The 17,686-nt window shown below is 51.0% G+C and overlaps 1 protein-coding gene across 2 annotated transcripts in view; it reads left to right on the top strand.

Annotated features, from left to right (window-relative positions):
• APBA1 (amyloid beta precursor protein binding family A member 1) overlaps positions 1-17,686 on the top strand; it is a 265,113-nt gene that overhangs the window by 181,804 nt on the left and 65,623 nt on the right. For both annotated transcript variants that reach the window (XM_075560557.1, XM_075560558.1), the window contains exon 2: positions 1,839-3,123. In XM_075560557.1, coding sequence (XP_075416672.1) covers positions 1,915-3,123 — 1,209 coding nt within the window. In that variant the 5' untranslated portion in view covers positions 1,839-1,914. The remainder of the gene's footprint in view (positions 1-1,838; positions 3,124-17,686) is intronic.

Below are 17,686 nucleotides of genomic sequence, written 5' to 3' on the forward strand. Positions count from 1 at the left end.
ATTGGGGGCTCATTCAATTATTATCACAATCCATACATACATCCATTGGGTCAAGCACATTTGTACATTTGCTGCCATCATTCTCAGAACATATGCTTTCTACTTGAGCTCTTAATATCAGCTCATTTTCCCCCTCTCTACCTGCTCCCCCCTCCTGTTCTGAACCCTTGATAATTTATAAATTGTCATATATTACACTGCCTGGCATCTCCCTTCACCCACTTTTCTTGTGTCCATCCCCCAGGGAGAAGGTTGTATGTAGATCCTTATAATTGGTTCCCCCTTTCTACCCCACCTTCCCTCCCCCCCTCCAGGTATCACCACGCTCACCAGTGGTCCAGAAGGGGTCATCTGTACTGGATTCCCTGTATTTCTAGTTCCAATCTGTACTAATGTACATCCTCTGGTCTAGTCAGATTTGGAAGGTAGAATTGGGATCATGATAGTGGGGGGAGGAAGCATTTAAGAACTAGAGGAAAGTTATGTTTCATCATTGCTACCCTGCATCCTGACTGGCTCATCTCCTCTCTGAGACTACTCTGTAAGGGGGTGTCTAGTTGCCTACAGATGGGCTTTGGGTCTCCACTCTGCACTCACCCTCATTTACAATGATAGGATTTTTGGTTCTTTGATGCCTGATACCTGATCCCTTTTAACACCTTGTGATCACACAGGCTGGTGTGCTTCTTCCATGTGGACTTTGTTGCTTCTCAGCTAGATGGCTGCTTGCTTATCTTCAAGTCTTTAAGACCCCAAACATTGTATCTTTTGATAGCCGGGTCCCAGCAGCTTTCTTCACTACATTTGCTTATACACAGATTTTACTGATATTTTGTTCTTTGATATCTAATACCTGGTCCCTTCTACACCTCGTGGTCACACAGGCTGGCCATACCATCATTTAAGTGCATCGATTCTTCAGTCTTCCTTATTCCAGGACCAACTCTCACATACGTACGAGGCGACTGAAAAGACCATTGACTTGGGTCAGTTGCACCTTGGTCCTTACCCTAATAGCCGTGCTTTTCAAGGTGTATGAAGGTAGTATCGGCAATTAGCTAAGCAGTGTTTCCTGGAGAGTTTTCCACCGAACACCAGCCTGGGGTGCAGATGGGGACGTTTCCTGGTTAAACAAGTTTGAGAGCTCCAGCATTCTCTATCACCCTTTAAGAATCACAATGAAAAATCAACCGAGTCCATAGTTCCCAAATATGTTTGATTGTAGAGCGTTTTTTTTTCTTTTTTGCATAATATCCGTTCTTGAGTCCAGTCTGATCGTGGAGATCCAGAAAATTAAGCCATTTTGCTTGGAGCGGGCGGGGAACAAAGTCAGGCCTTGGGCATGTGACTGACGGTCCACTCACATGGCTGCGTATTTGTAGTGACAGCAATGACTTCAAAACATTTCAGGACTCCCCCCCCCCCTCGCCCCCTGGAAATGTATTTATATTAAGAATTGCTTCTGACGTAGTTAGCTAGTTTAAACGGTGAGATTTATCTTTTAGCAGATGGAAAAAAAATGTGTCAATTGGTCCATTCATGCCAGTAATCCTGTTGATTCACGCGCATCAGAAGTGGAAGGTGAAGGGCATGGGTGTTCCTGGCTGCCTGCTGGGGCAGGGGCAGGCCAATACACAATTAAACCGGTGGGTACGGAATTACAAATGATGACGCTTGCTCTGAAGGGCGCTGTCCGCCGGAGCTCCGATTCGCAATCATGTTTTAATGCACCAGATCCCAAAGGGATCAACCCGCAGCCGCTCTGCTGCTCATCTCGGTACCCAGAGCCTAATGGCACGGTGACCGCTAACGGCCCCTCTCCCTGTTTTCTTTTCCAGCCCCGCCGAGCACCATGAGCGCAGCGCAGTGAGCCAGCAGCCTCAGCCTCTGTCGCAGCGGTCGCCAACGCCCACCATGAACCACCTGGAGGGCTCCGCGGAGGTGGAGGTGACCGACGAGGCCGCAGGCGGGGAGGTGAACGAGTCTGTGGAGGCCGACCTGGAGCACCCCGAGGTGGAAGAGGAGCAGCCACAGCAGCAGCAGCATGTGGCTGGGCACCCGCGCGGGCACGCCTTCCAGGGCGTTCGCGCGCAGCGGCGGCCGCCGGAGGACGAGGAGCGCGGCGAGAGCCTGGCGCGCTCGGCCAGCACGGAGAGCGGCTTCCACAACCACACGGACACGGCCGAGGGCGACGTGCTGGCCGCGGCCCGCGACGGCGACGGCGACGACGGCGGCGGCGAGCGCGCGCCGGAGCCGGAGGACGAGAGCGCGTACGCCGTGCAGTACCGGCCGGAGGCCGAGGAGTACACGGAGCAGGCGGAGGCCGAGCACGCCGAGGCCGCGCAGCGCCGCGCGCCCCCCAGCCGCCTGCACTTGCCCGCGCTGGAGCCCGACGACGACGAGGCCGTGAGCGTGGCCTACTCGGGCTACGTCTACACGCACCGCCTCTTCCGCCGCGGCGGCGGCGGCGACGACGAGCCGTACGCGGAGCCGTACGCCGACTACGGCGGCCTGCAGGAGCACGTGTACGAGGAGATCGGCGACGCGCCCGAGCCGGATGCGCGCGCAGGCCTGCGGCTGTTCGAGGCCGAGCGCGACGAGGCGGCCGCGTACCGCCAGGAGGCGCTGGGCGCGCGGCTGCACCACTACGACGAGCGCTCGGACGGCGAGTCGGACAGCCCCGAGAAGGAGGCCGAGTTCGCGCCCTACCCGCGCATGGACAGCTACGAGCAGGAGGAGGACATCGACCAGATCGTGGCCGAGGTCAAGCAGAGCATGAGCTCGCACAGCCTCGACCGAACGGCCGAGGACATGCCCGAGGCCGAGCAGGACCTGGAGCGCGCGCCGAGCCCGGCCGGTGGCCGCCCCGACAGCCCCGGCCTGCAGGCGCCGCGGGCGGTGGGCCCTGCGGGCAGCGGCGAGGCAGGGCCGCGGTACAGCAAGGAGAAGAGGGATGTCATCTCGCTGGCCATCAAGGACATCAAGGAGGCCATCGAGGAGGTGAAGACCAGGACCATCCGTTCGCCTTACACGCCCGACGAGCCCAAAGAGCCCATCTGGGTCATGCGCCAGGACATCAGCCCCACCAGGGACTGCGACGACCAGAGACCGGCAGATGGGGACGTAAGTCTGTGCGGGTCGTGCATGCTGGGTCGTGCATGTGGGGACGCTGGGAATGTTTGCCCAGAAAGCCTCAGACACGCGAGCATCATGAGTTTCCTGGCGTGAAATGCAAGGGAGGGAAGCGGGTGCTGAGTGCTGGGCACCACCTTTGGCCCTGAAGCAGTGGTTCTCCCAATTGTACCTGGAGGGTGTAGGAAATGGACTCCGGGACGCCCTCCCAGAGTTTCTGCTTCAGAAGATGTGGGATGGGGCCTGAGAATTTGTCCTGGAGAAAGGACGTCAAGCTTGCTGAGGTACAGGGTGGACCGCAAAACAGGAAGGCCAAGGAGATGGATCGACCCAGTGGCAGGGGCGGTGTGGAGCCGCCAGGGGTTTCTCATGTAGAGTAGGGTGGCTTTGGGTCAGAACCGACTGAAAGGCGCAATGAGGGCAAATCTAATCAAACCCAAACGTAACGAGCCGAGACTTTGTGGAAAGGATTCTGGCAGAGGAAGACCAGGACTATTACAATCGGGTTCTTCTGTTGCAGCTGGGTAGACAGGTTCCGACCATAAAGATCTGAAAGCCTTTCAAAGACTAAATCGAAACGCACTGCCATCGAATTGACTCCTATTCCAGGCATCCCTCCAGGACAGGGTAGAACTGCCCCTTTGGGTTTCCACAACAGCAAGTCTTTGTGGGAGCGGAAAGCCTCGTCTTTCTCCTGTGGAGAAGTTGGTGGTCTGACCTTGCAGTTAGTGGCTCAGTGCCCACCACAGGTTCGGCAAAAGGAGTTTTCGTTTATGCTGTGTTCCCTGAGGGTTTCCCAGGCTGAAATCCACACGAGTAGCTGGTGGCTCCCACGTGTCTGCATTTCAGTTAGCCACCCTGCTTACCCATTGTGCCCCCATGACCCCTTACCCATGCTTAAATCCAAAGAACCAAACCCATTGCCATAGGGTGATTTCATCTCATATTGAGCCAATAGGATGGGGTAGAACCGCTTATGCGGTTTCCAAGGATGGAGTCTTTATGAACAGGAGCCCTGGTGGTGCGGTGGTTAAGCACTTGACAATTCACTGTAAGGCTGTTGGCTCAGATCTCCCACCTGCTCTGCGATCTAGTCATATAAAGATGAAACCCCAAACCAAAGCTGACATACTGCCATCTAGCCAATCCCTAGCAATCCTATATAGGCTCATAAAGACCATATAGTTTTCGAGACTGTCAATCTTTTTGGGAGCAGACGGTCTCATTTTCCTCCCAAAGGAAGACTGGTGGGTTTGAATCACCAACCATAGGATTAGCAACCCAATGCCTAAACCCACAGCACCAGCCATGGAGATTACAGCCTAGGAAGCCCTACGGAGCCGTTCTGCTCTGTTTTGTAGGGTCCCCATGAGTTGGAAACTTCTTGAAGGCAGTGTGGGTTTGGTTTGGGTGTTCATTTTACTTACATGTGAAGGGCCTGTGACCTTTTTGGAGGAAATCGTTCGGAACCCTTCCTGCCAGTGGCCTCTACAGTTTGGGGCTATGACCTGCAAGGTCAGCAGTTTGAAACTATCAATCTGCTCCTTGGGGGAAAGACAAGGCTTTCTACTTCCATGAAGAGTTACAATCTTGGAAAATCACAGGGGCAGTTCTACCCTGTCTTAGAGAATCCCTTTGAGCCAGAATTGAATCTATGGCAGTGAATTTGTTTTGTTTGTTTTGATGGCATAGTGGGGTTACACATTGAGCAGCTAACCACAAGGTCAGAGGTTCAAACCCAGCAACTGCCCCACAGAAGGAAGATGAGACTGCTCCCATAAGATTAACAGTCTTGGAAACACACAGAGGCAGGTCTCTTCTGTCCTATAAGATCACCATGAGTTGGAATAGATCCGTTGCAGTGGGTTTGTACATCGTTAAAGTTTGAGTAAGTATTTAGTTTCCAGTTCTGGTGATCCACCCTTCTCTCTTCACAAAAGACATGCCCGGATGTCGCCCATGATGTCAACCAAAGTATACTTCCCCGGGAAGAGCTGCCAAAAGCTATTGCTGCCCCTGCTGATTTTTTATTTTCCATTTTTGAAGCATATAGAACATTTTATTACATCACTAGCTTGGGTGTCACAGTCTATTCAAAATAAATCAAGATTACCAACCTTTGCCTGACTACCTTGCTACGATTCTTTCTGCCCTGCCTCCATTCCCTTGAAGAATTTAAAGCAATTCCACTTAAAATGAAAGCTTGGAGTAGAAGAATGGTCGCAAGGTGGAGTTTGATTTTTTTTTTAATTCTGCATTTTCTGGTGGCCCCAGGTTGTTTCATCAGCCCAGGAATAAGGAACAGTTATTCTAAGTGGGTGTTCATTCTACTTGCATGTGGAGACCCTCAGGGGTCAGAGGGGTCATCTTCCACCTCCTCTTTCTGGAGCAAGTCAGCATCACTCACCTGCTGAAGGCAAGGTTGGAAAGCATTCGGGTAGGAGATGGCATGGTCCCCAGCAAGAGGGCAGCATTGGATCAGTTGTTCACGCTTCAGCATCAGACAGTTAAAAAACAAAGAAGCCAGGTACACTTAGGTCTGGAATCTCCAGGTTTCTCTTCCTCCTGGGAAGGATTTCAGCAAGCAGTTACAAATGAGGTGGAAATGGAGCAGGTTTTCAAGAGTCTGGAGCTGGCCAGGGGCCAGTCCCACATCCTGTTAGGAATGTGGGAAGCCTTCAGGGGAAATGCCACCCTGGGACATTGGCCCAGGTGCTGGCTCTTCCGTCAGCTTTCTCCACAGGCTCCATGAAATGCCCTTGTGTTAGTCCGGGTAGATTAGAGAAACAAATCCACAGAAACTCCTATGTAAATAAGAGAGTTTGATATAAAGGGTAAGCGTACATTAAGAAAGCATCCCAACCCAGTGCTGTCCAAGTCCATAAGTCCAACATTAGCCCATATGTTTGACATTGATCTACAAAGTCCTCCTCAATCTCACAAAACACGCAATGATGCCGACTGCAAGAGGAAAACCAAATCAGTGAGCATGTAAGCATCTCAGCGCTGGCAGGGGTCTCCACACGGCTGCTCCAGCACCTAGGGCTGCATCAGGGTAGGTTCATGTGGTTTCTCCTCAGGGGTGTTTCGCAGGAAGGGGTCTTGCCAGCTGAAGCAGGGAACTGGCTAAGGCAGCTGCACCCTGGCCAGACCATCAAAAAGCAAGAGACCCGAGAACTAGAAAGGCGAGGCTCACCAAGCCCTTTATCTCTCTGCACTTCAGTTAATCCCACATGTGTTTATCAGCCAGGTTGGCACAATAGACCTTAACGATCTGAGCCCTCATTTAGCCCCCATGGGGCTAACCATCCTGCTCCTGCAGTTTTATAAGAAGCAGCCGTAACTGCACACCCTATAGTAGGGCAAGGGCTGCCTTTCACTCATCTGAGCTGGGAGAGCAACTCAACGCCCTTTCCTTAGGTCCGCTTCAAAAGGTAGAATCGATCATTGATCCGTGCTGGAAGCGCCTGTGGGGTCAGAAATCCAGGTCGATACTAAGAAGTCAGTGTGTAGGGGGCAGCAGGCTATGCATAGCAAAACCAAAATTCTGTGCCTCTAAGATATAGCTGAAGTCATTTTTTGTGTCATTTGAATTTGTGGGTTGTGTCTCATCTGTCATGCCATATGTATAGGAAAGGCCTTCATTTCCTACCCTGTTAATGGTGTTGGGTCTTTCTTTGCGGGGTGTGAGTGTATCAACTTGGCAGTTTCCTCACAGGGAGGCTGGGGCTTGACAGGTCATCTTTAATTAGCACCGCTGTTTACAATGTTAACACCCCCACCATGTTATGGGCGACCAGGAGGCCTGGAGACGCGGCCGTGGAATTCAGCTAATAAGAGCAGTGCGTACTCTCTCAGCCGTCGCCGGTGTGTGGCGATTCCTCAAAAATTAACCATGACCCAGTCATCCCACCAAGACCTGAAAGCGGAGACTTGTACACCACTCGGTTAGAGCACCGATCACCGAAGGGTGGACGCGACCCAAAGGGGCGGCCAGCGGACAAGCAGAGATGCGAGCTGTGGCCACAGCCGTCAGTGGACTCTATTCAGCCACAGAGCGAAGTTCTGCGGTGCTACCTGCTGCCAATGGGTGACAACAAGACATGGAGGAAACAAGCCTGCCTTGACGGACAGACACTACTATTCCACTCGTATGAAAGCTTCACACCACACCGATGCAGGCGGAAGTTTACCAGCGGTGAGGGGAAAGTGGGGCTGGAGAGCTGGGGTTTTCAGGCGTCTGAGTGTCCTAGGGGCTGTTTCAGGTGAGGGAGAACCTTGGGAAATGGAAAGTGGTGACAGCGCAGAGCACAGTGAATGTGATTTATGTCACTGCGTTGTACACCTAAGAGTGGTTGAAAGGGCAAATTTTTGTGATAGAGATTATACCATGACTCTTCTCTTAAGCAACGAATTCTCAATATGCAGAATCAGGAACTACAATTAAAGAAAAAAGTAACGCCATTTGACCCTGGGCTAGAAAGAGCTGTCCTGAGCGTCCCCGCTAGTGCCATGGCTACGTACTTGGCTGGTAACCGGAAGGGTGGGGGTTTGAGGCCACCAGTGGTCTTAGGAGAGGAAGACCAGGGTTAGCCACTAGCTCCGTGGTGATGGCAGCAGTGGGGTCGGCAGATCCTCTAGGGGGGTTCTGCTCTGCCTTGTGGGTTGGTGTAAGTCGGAATTGCACCCACAGTACCACACAGGAGCAACCAGTCAGCTCAGCAGAGCGTGGAATTCCCTGCAAGGCCGAAGGGGCTCTTCTCTTCCTTTGGAGTACACTAGCCTTTGTTCGCCGGGAGGCATCCGGACTGAGAAAGTAGGATCGCTCATTCACAGGAATCACTGAGCGCATCCTGGGCAGTCGTCACCGAGTGAAAATCACTGTGTCCTTACACTTGGAGAAAAAAAAATATCACAAGTCCTTTGCTTCTAGGAATATGTTGGAGACCCACCTCCCCACTCCCGTTGTGACCAACACTGCTCACGAATTGGCAGTTCTGAAAAGCTTCCAGCCAGCCCATCTCTTTTAGGCCACAGACCCCTTCTGAGGTCAGAGTCAAGTAGAATCAGAGGGTGGGATGGGGTGGAAGCACACTGCCTTCGAGGGAGGGTTTGGGCAGCTTCGTGTGGGGTGTGCAGCTTGAAATGCGGTTTATCTCTGGCCCTTCCTGAAACGAACATAAACAACAGAAGGATGTACAGCTGACACATAGAGACTGCAGGCAGAAGACCCTCGGATGAGAGCCACATTGTGGAACACTGTGGTGACTGGCTATGGAAGACATCTGATGGGGAGCCTTCCAAAGGGTGTGGGGGACAATCCATTTTTCCAGGAACGTTTGAAGCGCCCTCTCATTTCCAGTTCATGCAAGCACAGGGAGAACTGTATCTCCTCCTCCCGTGGGAGCCCGGCGTGCGTGTAAGCAATCGCAACGTCCGCAGGGTCACAGATGGTGGGACCCCAGTGAGCAGAACGCCCTGCTGCCGACCCATGTGGGCCACGTGCTGTGTGGGACGAATGACCACTTATGGGGTACTTTCTCACTGCCCTCGAGCTATTGCGCATTGAGACCCCCGTGGGTTTCCGTGACTGTGACTATTCAGAGGAGTAGAAAGCAAGTCTTTCTCCCACGAAGCTGCTGGTGGTTTTGAACTGCCCACCATGCAGATGAAAGCCCAACTCATAACCGCTACATCACCAAGGCTCCTGTATTATTAGTTGAGAGTCTAAAAGTTAGACCTTGGAGAGCTGGGAGTGATTTTTTAGCACACATAATCTGGCTGCGTCTGACTAAAACACTGATTAGGTTTTCGTGTGTGGGGGGGGCGGTACCCATTTAGATAACCAAGTGGCTTTGTGCTGTAGACTGTGGTATGGCTGAAACCGGGATAGTTGCTTGAAAGTCTAGTCACAGGGTTTAGACTTCAGATCCCTCCTCTAGCCCATGTAGCTAGGTAACACCACCCCCCCCACACACTCCACACAATAGGGTGGCTTCCTGTAAGGCAAGGGTGAGCCAGAGAGACTGGACAGTGCCATAGCTCAAAATGAGGCACCTGATGAAACCAGCCCACTACACCCTTGAGAATGACAGTCGTCAAGCTTGGACATCCTGCCGCCCACCCCGTCTCCAGGCAGAAATTAGCCTGTTCTTCTCAAGGGAAAATTCCTAAAGATACAGGGAAGTATCTTCATCCACCGGGAGGTTATTGCTACTCATAGGTCTTCCAACAGACGGGAAAATGAGAAAGCCCCATGTGATGCCAGGGCATGCAGACAGGCTGCATGTCATCCGAAAGGACAGCGGCGTCGAGCGTCCGGAAGTTGGACAGCCTGTGCACTCTGCAGTCAGATCGGAGCACGGGATGCAGATGGCTTTTGACCTGCAGGGTTCCAGAAGTGTTCTTTCCCGTCTTCCCTTTCTCATGAAGCTACTAGAGATGAGTTCCATCAAACCAGGGCCATAAGCCGAGAGAGAAGGCAGGAGACCCAGAAAAGGGGAGTCTCCATTGGTGGGGATGGGAGGTCCCAGGAGAACAGCTGGGTAAAGGCCAAAAGCTTCGGGGGCTCCAGCTTGGACCATGGTTCTCAACCTTCCTAATGCCGTGACCCTTTCAAACTGTTCCTCATGTGGTGGTGACCCCCAACCATAACATTATTTTTGTTGCTACTTCATCACTGTCATTTAGCTAATGTTATAAATCATCATGTAAATATTTGATACGCAGGATATATTTTCATGGTTACAAATTGAACATAAAGCATAGTGATTAATCACAAAACAATACGTAATTATATATTGTGTAATATTTATTTCTAATTACAAATACATGAAATGTTGTCTTGAAGCATGGGTAACAGTCTTCACGCCGGGTACTCGTATGTGGGCGTATCTGCCTGTGGGCAGACCCACCTGGAGACGGATAGAGGAGTGGTGTCTCGGTTCCTAACACCATCGGAAATATGTGTTTTCCGATGGTCTTCAGCGACCCCTGTGAAAGGGTCGTTGGACCCCCAAAGGGGTCAAGACCCACAGGCTGAGAACTGCTGAGCGAGGAGGTTTCTGGAAAGAGTGAAAGGGAGAAGTGTCCTGATACACCAAGAGGACTTTTAGATTGTTTCAGGAGAGTGTGGCATACATTATTGATTGGCACATAGAAAATTAAGTAAGTGGAAAGGCAACTCAATTATTTACCTGACCAAATACAGCTAGTGCACATGCGGCGCAGCAGCAAAGAACCGGTGATTATGTGTGGTCTTCAGAAGGTGTGCTCAGTATTGATTAGGGGAAATTGTGAGGTTGAGAGGACGAGGACACGAGCAGTGTAAAAATGATAAACCCTAACTTTTTATTGTAGGGAACCGAGAGAAATGTCTAAAATTGGAAAAGCAAGGCGTGGCTGTGTAAGCAGTGGTGTTCATGCATTTGGAAGAAAGCTGGGAAGAGTTGGGAGTGGGACCACCAGGAGTGGGCTTCAGTTTGGGCCATAAGCCATATAGTATTTTCAGACTTTAAACACTGTATTCCTGTAGCGTTTGCTTTAAGTGAACAATTTAAAAGTTGGAATCATTAATCAAGAATCTTACAGAGTCAACCATTGGTCCGATGGTTCCTGGGGGCAGTGGAGTGGGGGAGGTGAATGGGAGCCAGCAATGACGGGTGCAGAGAACAATAACTGTTCTAAAATTGATGGCCAGGAAGGTGTAGCTTTTCTTGTGTGTTTGATCAATCAAACTGTATCAGCGAGGAAGAAATGAGAAGTAAACGATGGATAGACATGATAGTAGGGTAGATGGGGAAAAAAAGAAAATAAAAAATATGTATATATGTAAATATATTATTTGTATTTATTTACCTATGTATATATGAGCAAATGCAACAAGGAAGCAGATGGACTTTGGGCCCCTACTTAAATCTTACCTCAGTACAAGAACAGTTTGTCCTAAAATGTTGTACTGTGTAATGCTTACCTCCCTCTTAACAATTGCTGAAGACAAAATGGGTGCATAAGCAAACGTGGTGAAGAACGCTGATGGTACCTGGCTATTAAGAGATATAGTGGCTGGAGCCTTAAAGGCTCATAGTTAAACAAGCAGCCATCTAGCAGGGAAGCAACACAGCCCACATGGAAGAAGCACACCAGCCTGTGTGATCACGAGGTGTCAATGGGAAGAGTGATCAGAAGTTCAGAAGCAAGCAACCAGGTCAATGTGAAGGGGTGTGGGTGTAGTGGCGACCCAAAACCCACCTGTAAGATAATTGGACAGTCCCTCTCACAAGGGCCACAGGGAAGGGATGATAAAGCCAGAGTGTGGTACAGTACTGATGAACCAAATGACTATCCTCTAGTGTTTTTTTTAATATTTCGTCCCCTTACGGTTATGGTTTTTATCTGTTTTACTTCATTAATCATGTTGGTTTTGAGTATGTACATTTGTATATTTAAGATCCTTCTGTACAAGAAAGCCAAGATAGAAAACCCTTGAGAAACAGTCACTGGAGTAAGGCTCCCTGAGGGTACTGGAAGAGAGGGGGACTAGGGAATGGATGGCGTTGGTGGCTGTATACCCCACTCCATGGGATCGGACAGAAATAGATAAGGGTTCCTGGGGGGATAGGGTGGGGGAAGGAGTGGGTAAAGGGGAGCAGCTATCAAGGAGTTCAAAGAGAAAGAAAATGGTTTGAAACTGACTGTGGTCGCCATTGTACAAGACTGCTTGGTGTGATCGGACTATAGAATGTTATGGTATCTGTAAGAGCTCCCAGTGAAATGATTAATTTTTGAAGGGCTCTTCCTTTCCTCGTTGCCTCTTCTTGTGGCTTTGGCACACATTTCCAGCGCAAAATGTGCCCCGTTTGTTCCCTCATGTCGGTTACACTGCCCTCAGTGTAACTGCACGCTTGCCACCTCCTCCTCCCCGGGTCCCTGTCTCTAGCATTCCTTCATCCCCACCCCTTCCTGCCTGTTTAGGGCAAAGACTCCCCTGTGATCCTGTGTGGTCCAAGGTACTGAGGCCTGGGTTCCTCCCTGTTGTGACATGCCAGCAGTGTGGCTGGAAGTTAATCCCTGGGACATCGAAAGGCCAGTCTCTCAGGCCAGGCCAGTGAGCCCATAAGGCCAGTAGGAGCAGTAATCTCTTTTATGGCTTTGAATTTCGTCCTGCTCTCCCCGGGGTCTTATTATTAGTATCTGCTTTCTTAAGGAGAGAGGGGCAAACCTTTTTATGTGCCGTGTGCACAACTTAACAAATGACGCCTCAATTAGCTGTGATACACAGTAAGCTGAGCAAACACACTTAGCGCTCTGTTTTAATCGGGTGCAGCGTGTGTGTATGTCGTCAGCACCACACTTTGATGACATTACGGACATCAGGGTTGAGAAATGAAAAGTAGAAGGGGAAGCAGTGACTGGCCATGACAGAGGGCTGGTGCCTGGGCAGTGTGGACTGCCCTTGTCCTCAGAAGCGATCTCCACCTCCCCGGGGGCCTGGAGTAGAGGCTCTGCTTCCCACCTGATTGACGAGGATCCTGGGGCCAGGAGAGGGAAGCAGCATCGAGTTACCCAAGTCATGCAGCTGATTAAGTAACAGAGCTGGGGTTAGAACTCAGGCTTCCTGCCTCCCCAGGCTGTTAAAATGAGTCTTCGGAGACAAAACCCCAGGGGCTTCTCAAAGGAAATCAGCAGAGGACCAGTTGTGGTAACACTAAAGTCAGGAGTGGATTATCGAGGGTCCTGGCTTGCTTGGATGGCTCTGTGAGCAAAGGCCTGGAGCCACCTGAGGAATATGTAAAGGGACAACTGAGGAATATGTATGGGATGCATTTGCAGAACCATGTGTTATACACAACCACACAGAAGATAAGAGCTACCAAGACAGCGATACTTCATACTTGGTTATATTTTTTATGGACTTTTTCCTTTCGGTGGGGGCTGGTGGAGGAGGACTCTTGTGATATAGAATGCCCTGTTTTCACAGTAGTTGGTGAGTTTTCACTGACTGATATGATGATAAGATGAATGTGTACAATTGTTCAATTTAACGGTCAATTCCTTCACATTTGCGGCCCATCATTGCCCTTTTTGTCTCAGTGTATGAAAGGCAAAAAGATGAAAGCCAGCCACAAAATATGTTTTACTTTCAAAAAACAAAAATGAAGCAATGAAAAGCATCGGCTGAGACTGGCTGTCCTACAGCACGCAAGCTGAGACTGGCTGTCCTACAGCACGCAAGCTGAGACTGGCTGTCCTACAGCACGCAAGCTGAGACTGGCTGTCCTACAGCACGCAAGCTGAGACTGGCTGTCCTACAGCACGCAAGCTGAGACTGGCTGTCCTACAGCACGCAAGCTGAGACTGGCTGTCCTACAGCACGCAAGCTGAGACTGGCTGTCCTACAGCACGCAAGCTGAGACTGGCTGTCCTACAGCACGCAAGCTGAGACTGGCTGTCCTACAGCACGCAAGCTGAGACTGGCTGTCCTACAGCACGCAAGCTGAGACTGGCTGTCCTACAGCACGCAAGCTGAGACTGGCTGTCCTACAGCACGCAAGCTGAGACTGGCTGTCCTACAGCACGCAAGCTGAGACTGGCTGTCCTACAGCACGCAAGCTGAGACTGGCTGTCCTACAGCACGCAAGCTGAGACTGGCTGTCCTACAGCACGCAAGCTGAGACTGGCTGTCCTACAGCACGCAAGCTGAGACTGGCTGTCCTACAGCACGCAAGCTGAGACTGGCTGTCCTACAGCACGCAAGCTGAGACTGGCTGTCCTACAGCACGCAAGCTGAGACTGGCTGTCCTACAGCACGCAAGCTGAGACTGGCTGTCCTACAGCACGCAAGCTGAGACTGGCTGTCCTACAGCACGCAAGCTGAGACTGGCTGTCCTACAGCACGCAAGCTGAGACTGGCTGTCCTACAGCACGCAAGCTGAGACTGGCTGTCCTACAGCACGCAAGCTGAGACTGGCTGTCCTACAGCACGCAAGCTGAGACTGGCTGTCCTACAGCACGCAAGCTGAGACTGGCTGTCCTACAGCACGCAAGCTGAGACTGGCTGTCCTACAGCACGCAAGCTGAGACTGGCTGTCCTACAGCACGCAAGCGCCTCTCATCAGTCAGGGATTGCCCCGTCTCCGTGGACACCGGGTAGAGTTAGGGAGCCGAAGTCTTGATGTTTGTGTGGCCGACAGCTGGCACGGATGCGCACACCAAGGTGGGCATGATGCCCGGTGGGGAGGTCAGGTGTGAAGGCACTGGTTTACCCGCCGGTTTGTGTACCAATGGAGAGTACCTTTCACTTTCAGAACACAAGGGTTAGAGAGGCCTTCCTTGGCCAAGGCCTTAAATGCCAGCTTCTACAATTCACCACCACCATCATCGTCCCCCTCCTTGACAGTGGGGAGCAGGGCTCTAAGAAACAGAATTGATCTGTCAGTAACAAATACATAACATGAGCCCCTCCCCGCCTGTATGAAATGGGAGGACCTCAGGCCTTTTGTTTGGCCTTCCCTAAAATGTGACGATCTTACTGTTATGTATCCAGAATGAAGACGCAAATGATTCATTTTATTCATGTTAAAAAGAGAAAAAGAGACAGAAGAAGGGAGGGGGGGAGGAAGGAAGAGTCAGACAAAGAAAGGCTTGCTTTTGCTTTTTCCTCCTGGTTTTGAAGTCTCAGCTCTGATGATTTTAACTCCCCTTTTGTAATTCACCGCTCAGTTAAGCCCCAGGAAGACCCCCATTTATTTTAGGGGGCGGGGGAGCGTCTGGCAGATGCTTCCTCCCTGACAGCAGACCATCGCCCACTCCAGAATCCCCAGAGCAGAGCGTGTCAGGGGATCTACACGGCAGAAGGCAAGCTCCAGCTACGTTCTGCTCCCGGTACCCCAGTCAGTGAGGGGAAAGATCGATGTTGTTAACCCCCAGCTCCAATTCCTTTTGCTCTTTGCTTTCTCTCTCTCTCTCTCTCTCTCTCTCTCTCTCTCTCTCTCACACACACACACACACACACACACACACACACCTCCCAAGGTCCTACAATTCATTGGCTTGTTCAACTTTCCACTGGATTCTCTCAGCAGACAGTGGCTATGTGGCTGTGCTGAGAAATAACAGGATCAGCCACAGGCAGAGGAAGTAGGGCACATGGAGAGGATGGTGACATCGCTTTGGGGTTAGACATGAAGCACACAGGGCACAGCTAGGGTGTCTAGTAAGCTTCCTTTATGAGACAGAGCTTCAGAAACGTCCGAGGATTCTTTAGGCAAATTACATCATCGCCCACAACTGCGCACGCCTGGTGTTTTCTGTGATCAGCTGACTGAGGCTGTGTAGAGATGGGGCAGTGCAGGGGGAGAAATAGGTCTGTTACAGACAATTGGATTTCAGATATAACCCAATTAAATCCTGGGGTCCGGGTGGCCCTGGAGGATTTATAAATGCACTTTGTCCATAAATGGGATCATCTTTAAAGTGAGAAAGACACACACTCCAAGGGTAACTGGTTATTGTTGCTGTTTTTAGAGACCGTGGAGATGTTTCTGGCCTTTAGTGACCCTCTGCACAATAGAACAAAACACTACCTGGGGCTGTGCCCTCTTCTTCATTGTTCCTGTGCCTGAGCCCATTGTTGCAGCCAGGGCATCAGTCCACCCCCTGCAGCCTTCCCTCTCTCGCTGCCCCACTACTTTACTAAACATGATATGTCCTTCTCCAGGGACTGGTCTCTCCTGACAACGGTCCAAGTATGTGAGATGAAGTCTTGCCGTCCTTGCCTGTAAGGGGCCCTCTGCTGTGCTCTTCCGTTATAGATAGTTAGTGCTGTTGGCAGTCCGCGGTACTTTCAAAATCCTCCAGCAGCACATGCCAAGTGCATCGATTCTTCTCCGGGCTTCTTTATTCAGTGGCCAACTCTCACATGCATGTGAGTCCATGGAGAATTCCATGGCCCGGGTCAGGCGTACTTTAGGGTAGCTGGTAGCGTGCTGTTAATGCAGTCGTGCCTGGGCGATATGGCGGGTTCGGTTCTGTTGTTATTAGGTACCAGTGAGTCAGTTCTGACCTGTAGCGACCCTATGTGCAACAGAACAAAACCCTGCCAGGGGCTACGCCAGCCTCACACTTGTCCCAGGGCTTGAGCCCATCCTCACAGCCGTTGTGCCCAGCACAATATGGTGAATATCGGAATCAAGCCAGTTACACGCACTCTGGTTTCGCAGCCTATAAAAGGCATGTTTGCACTGTAGTCTATTAAGCATGCAACAGCATAAGGAAGGAGTTTGCCATGCAGTGAGGACCACCAGAAGGTGACCCCCCGAGGCACGTTGTCACGGCATGCAGGTGGAAAAATGGGCGCTGGTAATCCTGCTTGCTGCCTGGTTGCCACGAGCCTTCAATTTGCACAGCATGCAGTGACTGTGGGCGGGTGGAGGGTAGTAAGACGAGGTCTGCTTTTTCACAGATGCATTTCTTAATTGGCTTCCATTGAAACACAAGTTTTACAATGTTGAGAGCAGCCAAAAAGAGGCTTGTGGTGGTTACATAATCTCCTGTCAACTTGAGGCTATTAAGAGTGAAGGGGTAGAGTCTAGCCTGTCAATCAGGTCACAGTCTACTGATGCCTCCTGGTGGGCGTGACCTTCTCATGAGGATCCTGGGCGCTTCCTATCTTTTTCCCTAGTGGCGGGCCACACTCTCTCTCTCTGTTCCACCTTCCTGTGGATGAGCCACGTTGAGCCACTCTACTGGCAGCCAGAGCGCTGGGATGCCTCCACTGGCACTGGATCCACAAGACTTTCCACCCACCGGCCTGTGCTCTTCCTGCATTTGGCATTATTGCATGTGCCCTGTGAGTCTGAAGAAGAATCTATGGACTAGTATCAGACGTATGGGCTAATATCAGACTTATGGACTTGGTCTGGACTGGGCTGGGGTGTTTTCTCAATACACAATTGCTCTTTCATATAAAGCTCTCTCTTACACACATGAGTGTCTCTGGATTTGTTTCTCTAGTGAACCCAGTCTAACACAAGGGTGTTGTGCGTATTTAGGAAAAGGCCCACCTCACTGAGGAGTCCCACTTGAAAATTTCTCTCCTCTGATCTTTCCCAAATTGATAGACCAGCCACTCAGCCACCCCCCTGGCATAGCTAGATGGCATGGTTATATACCAGACATTAATGAAATGTGGCTTGGAATATTTCAAAGGAGGTTTGGAGCCAAGCTAGGCATTTGGCCTCAGTTGCCCCAGATGGAATAATTGAAATAGACTGCAGGTGGCCTGGCCTGCTGGGCTCCATTGTGGACAGCGTTTCATAGAACGTGCGGGGAGATGAGGAGGCCGAGGATACTCTCCCAGGAGGGAATCTCCTAGTGTTATTTCCAGGTTATGAGTTGGCAGAGCTCACTGGATGGAGATCAAATGACTCCTCCAACTTTTGAGATTTTGAAGACCTGGGCTCACGCTATTCACTGGTCGTGGATCACCAAACCCAAGTCTGTTTCTCTAGTCTTGACCCTCTACCACACTGGCTCTCACCTCAGTCCAGGTCAC

The sequence above is a fragment of the Tenrec ecaudatus genome, chromosome 10 (assembly GCF_050624435.1).
Source record: "Tenrec ecaudatus isolate mTenEca1 chromosome 10, mTenEca1.hap1, whole genome shotgun sequence".
Taxonomy (NCBI): domain Eukaryota; kingdom Metazoa; phylum Chordata; class Mammalia; order Afrosoricida; family Tenrecidae; genus Tenrec; species Tenrec ecaudatus.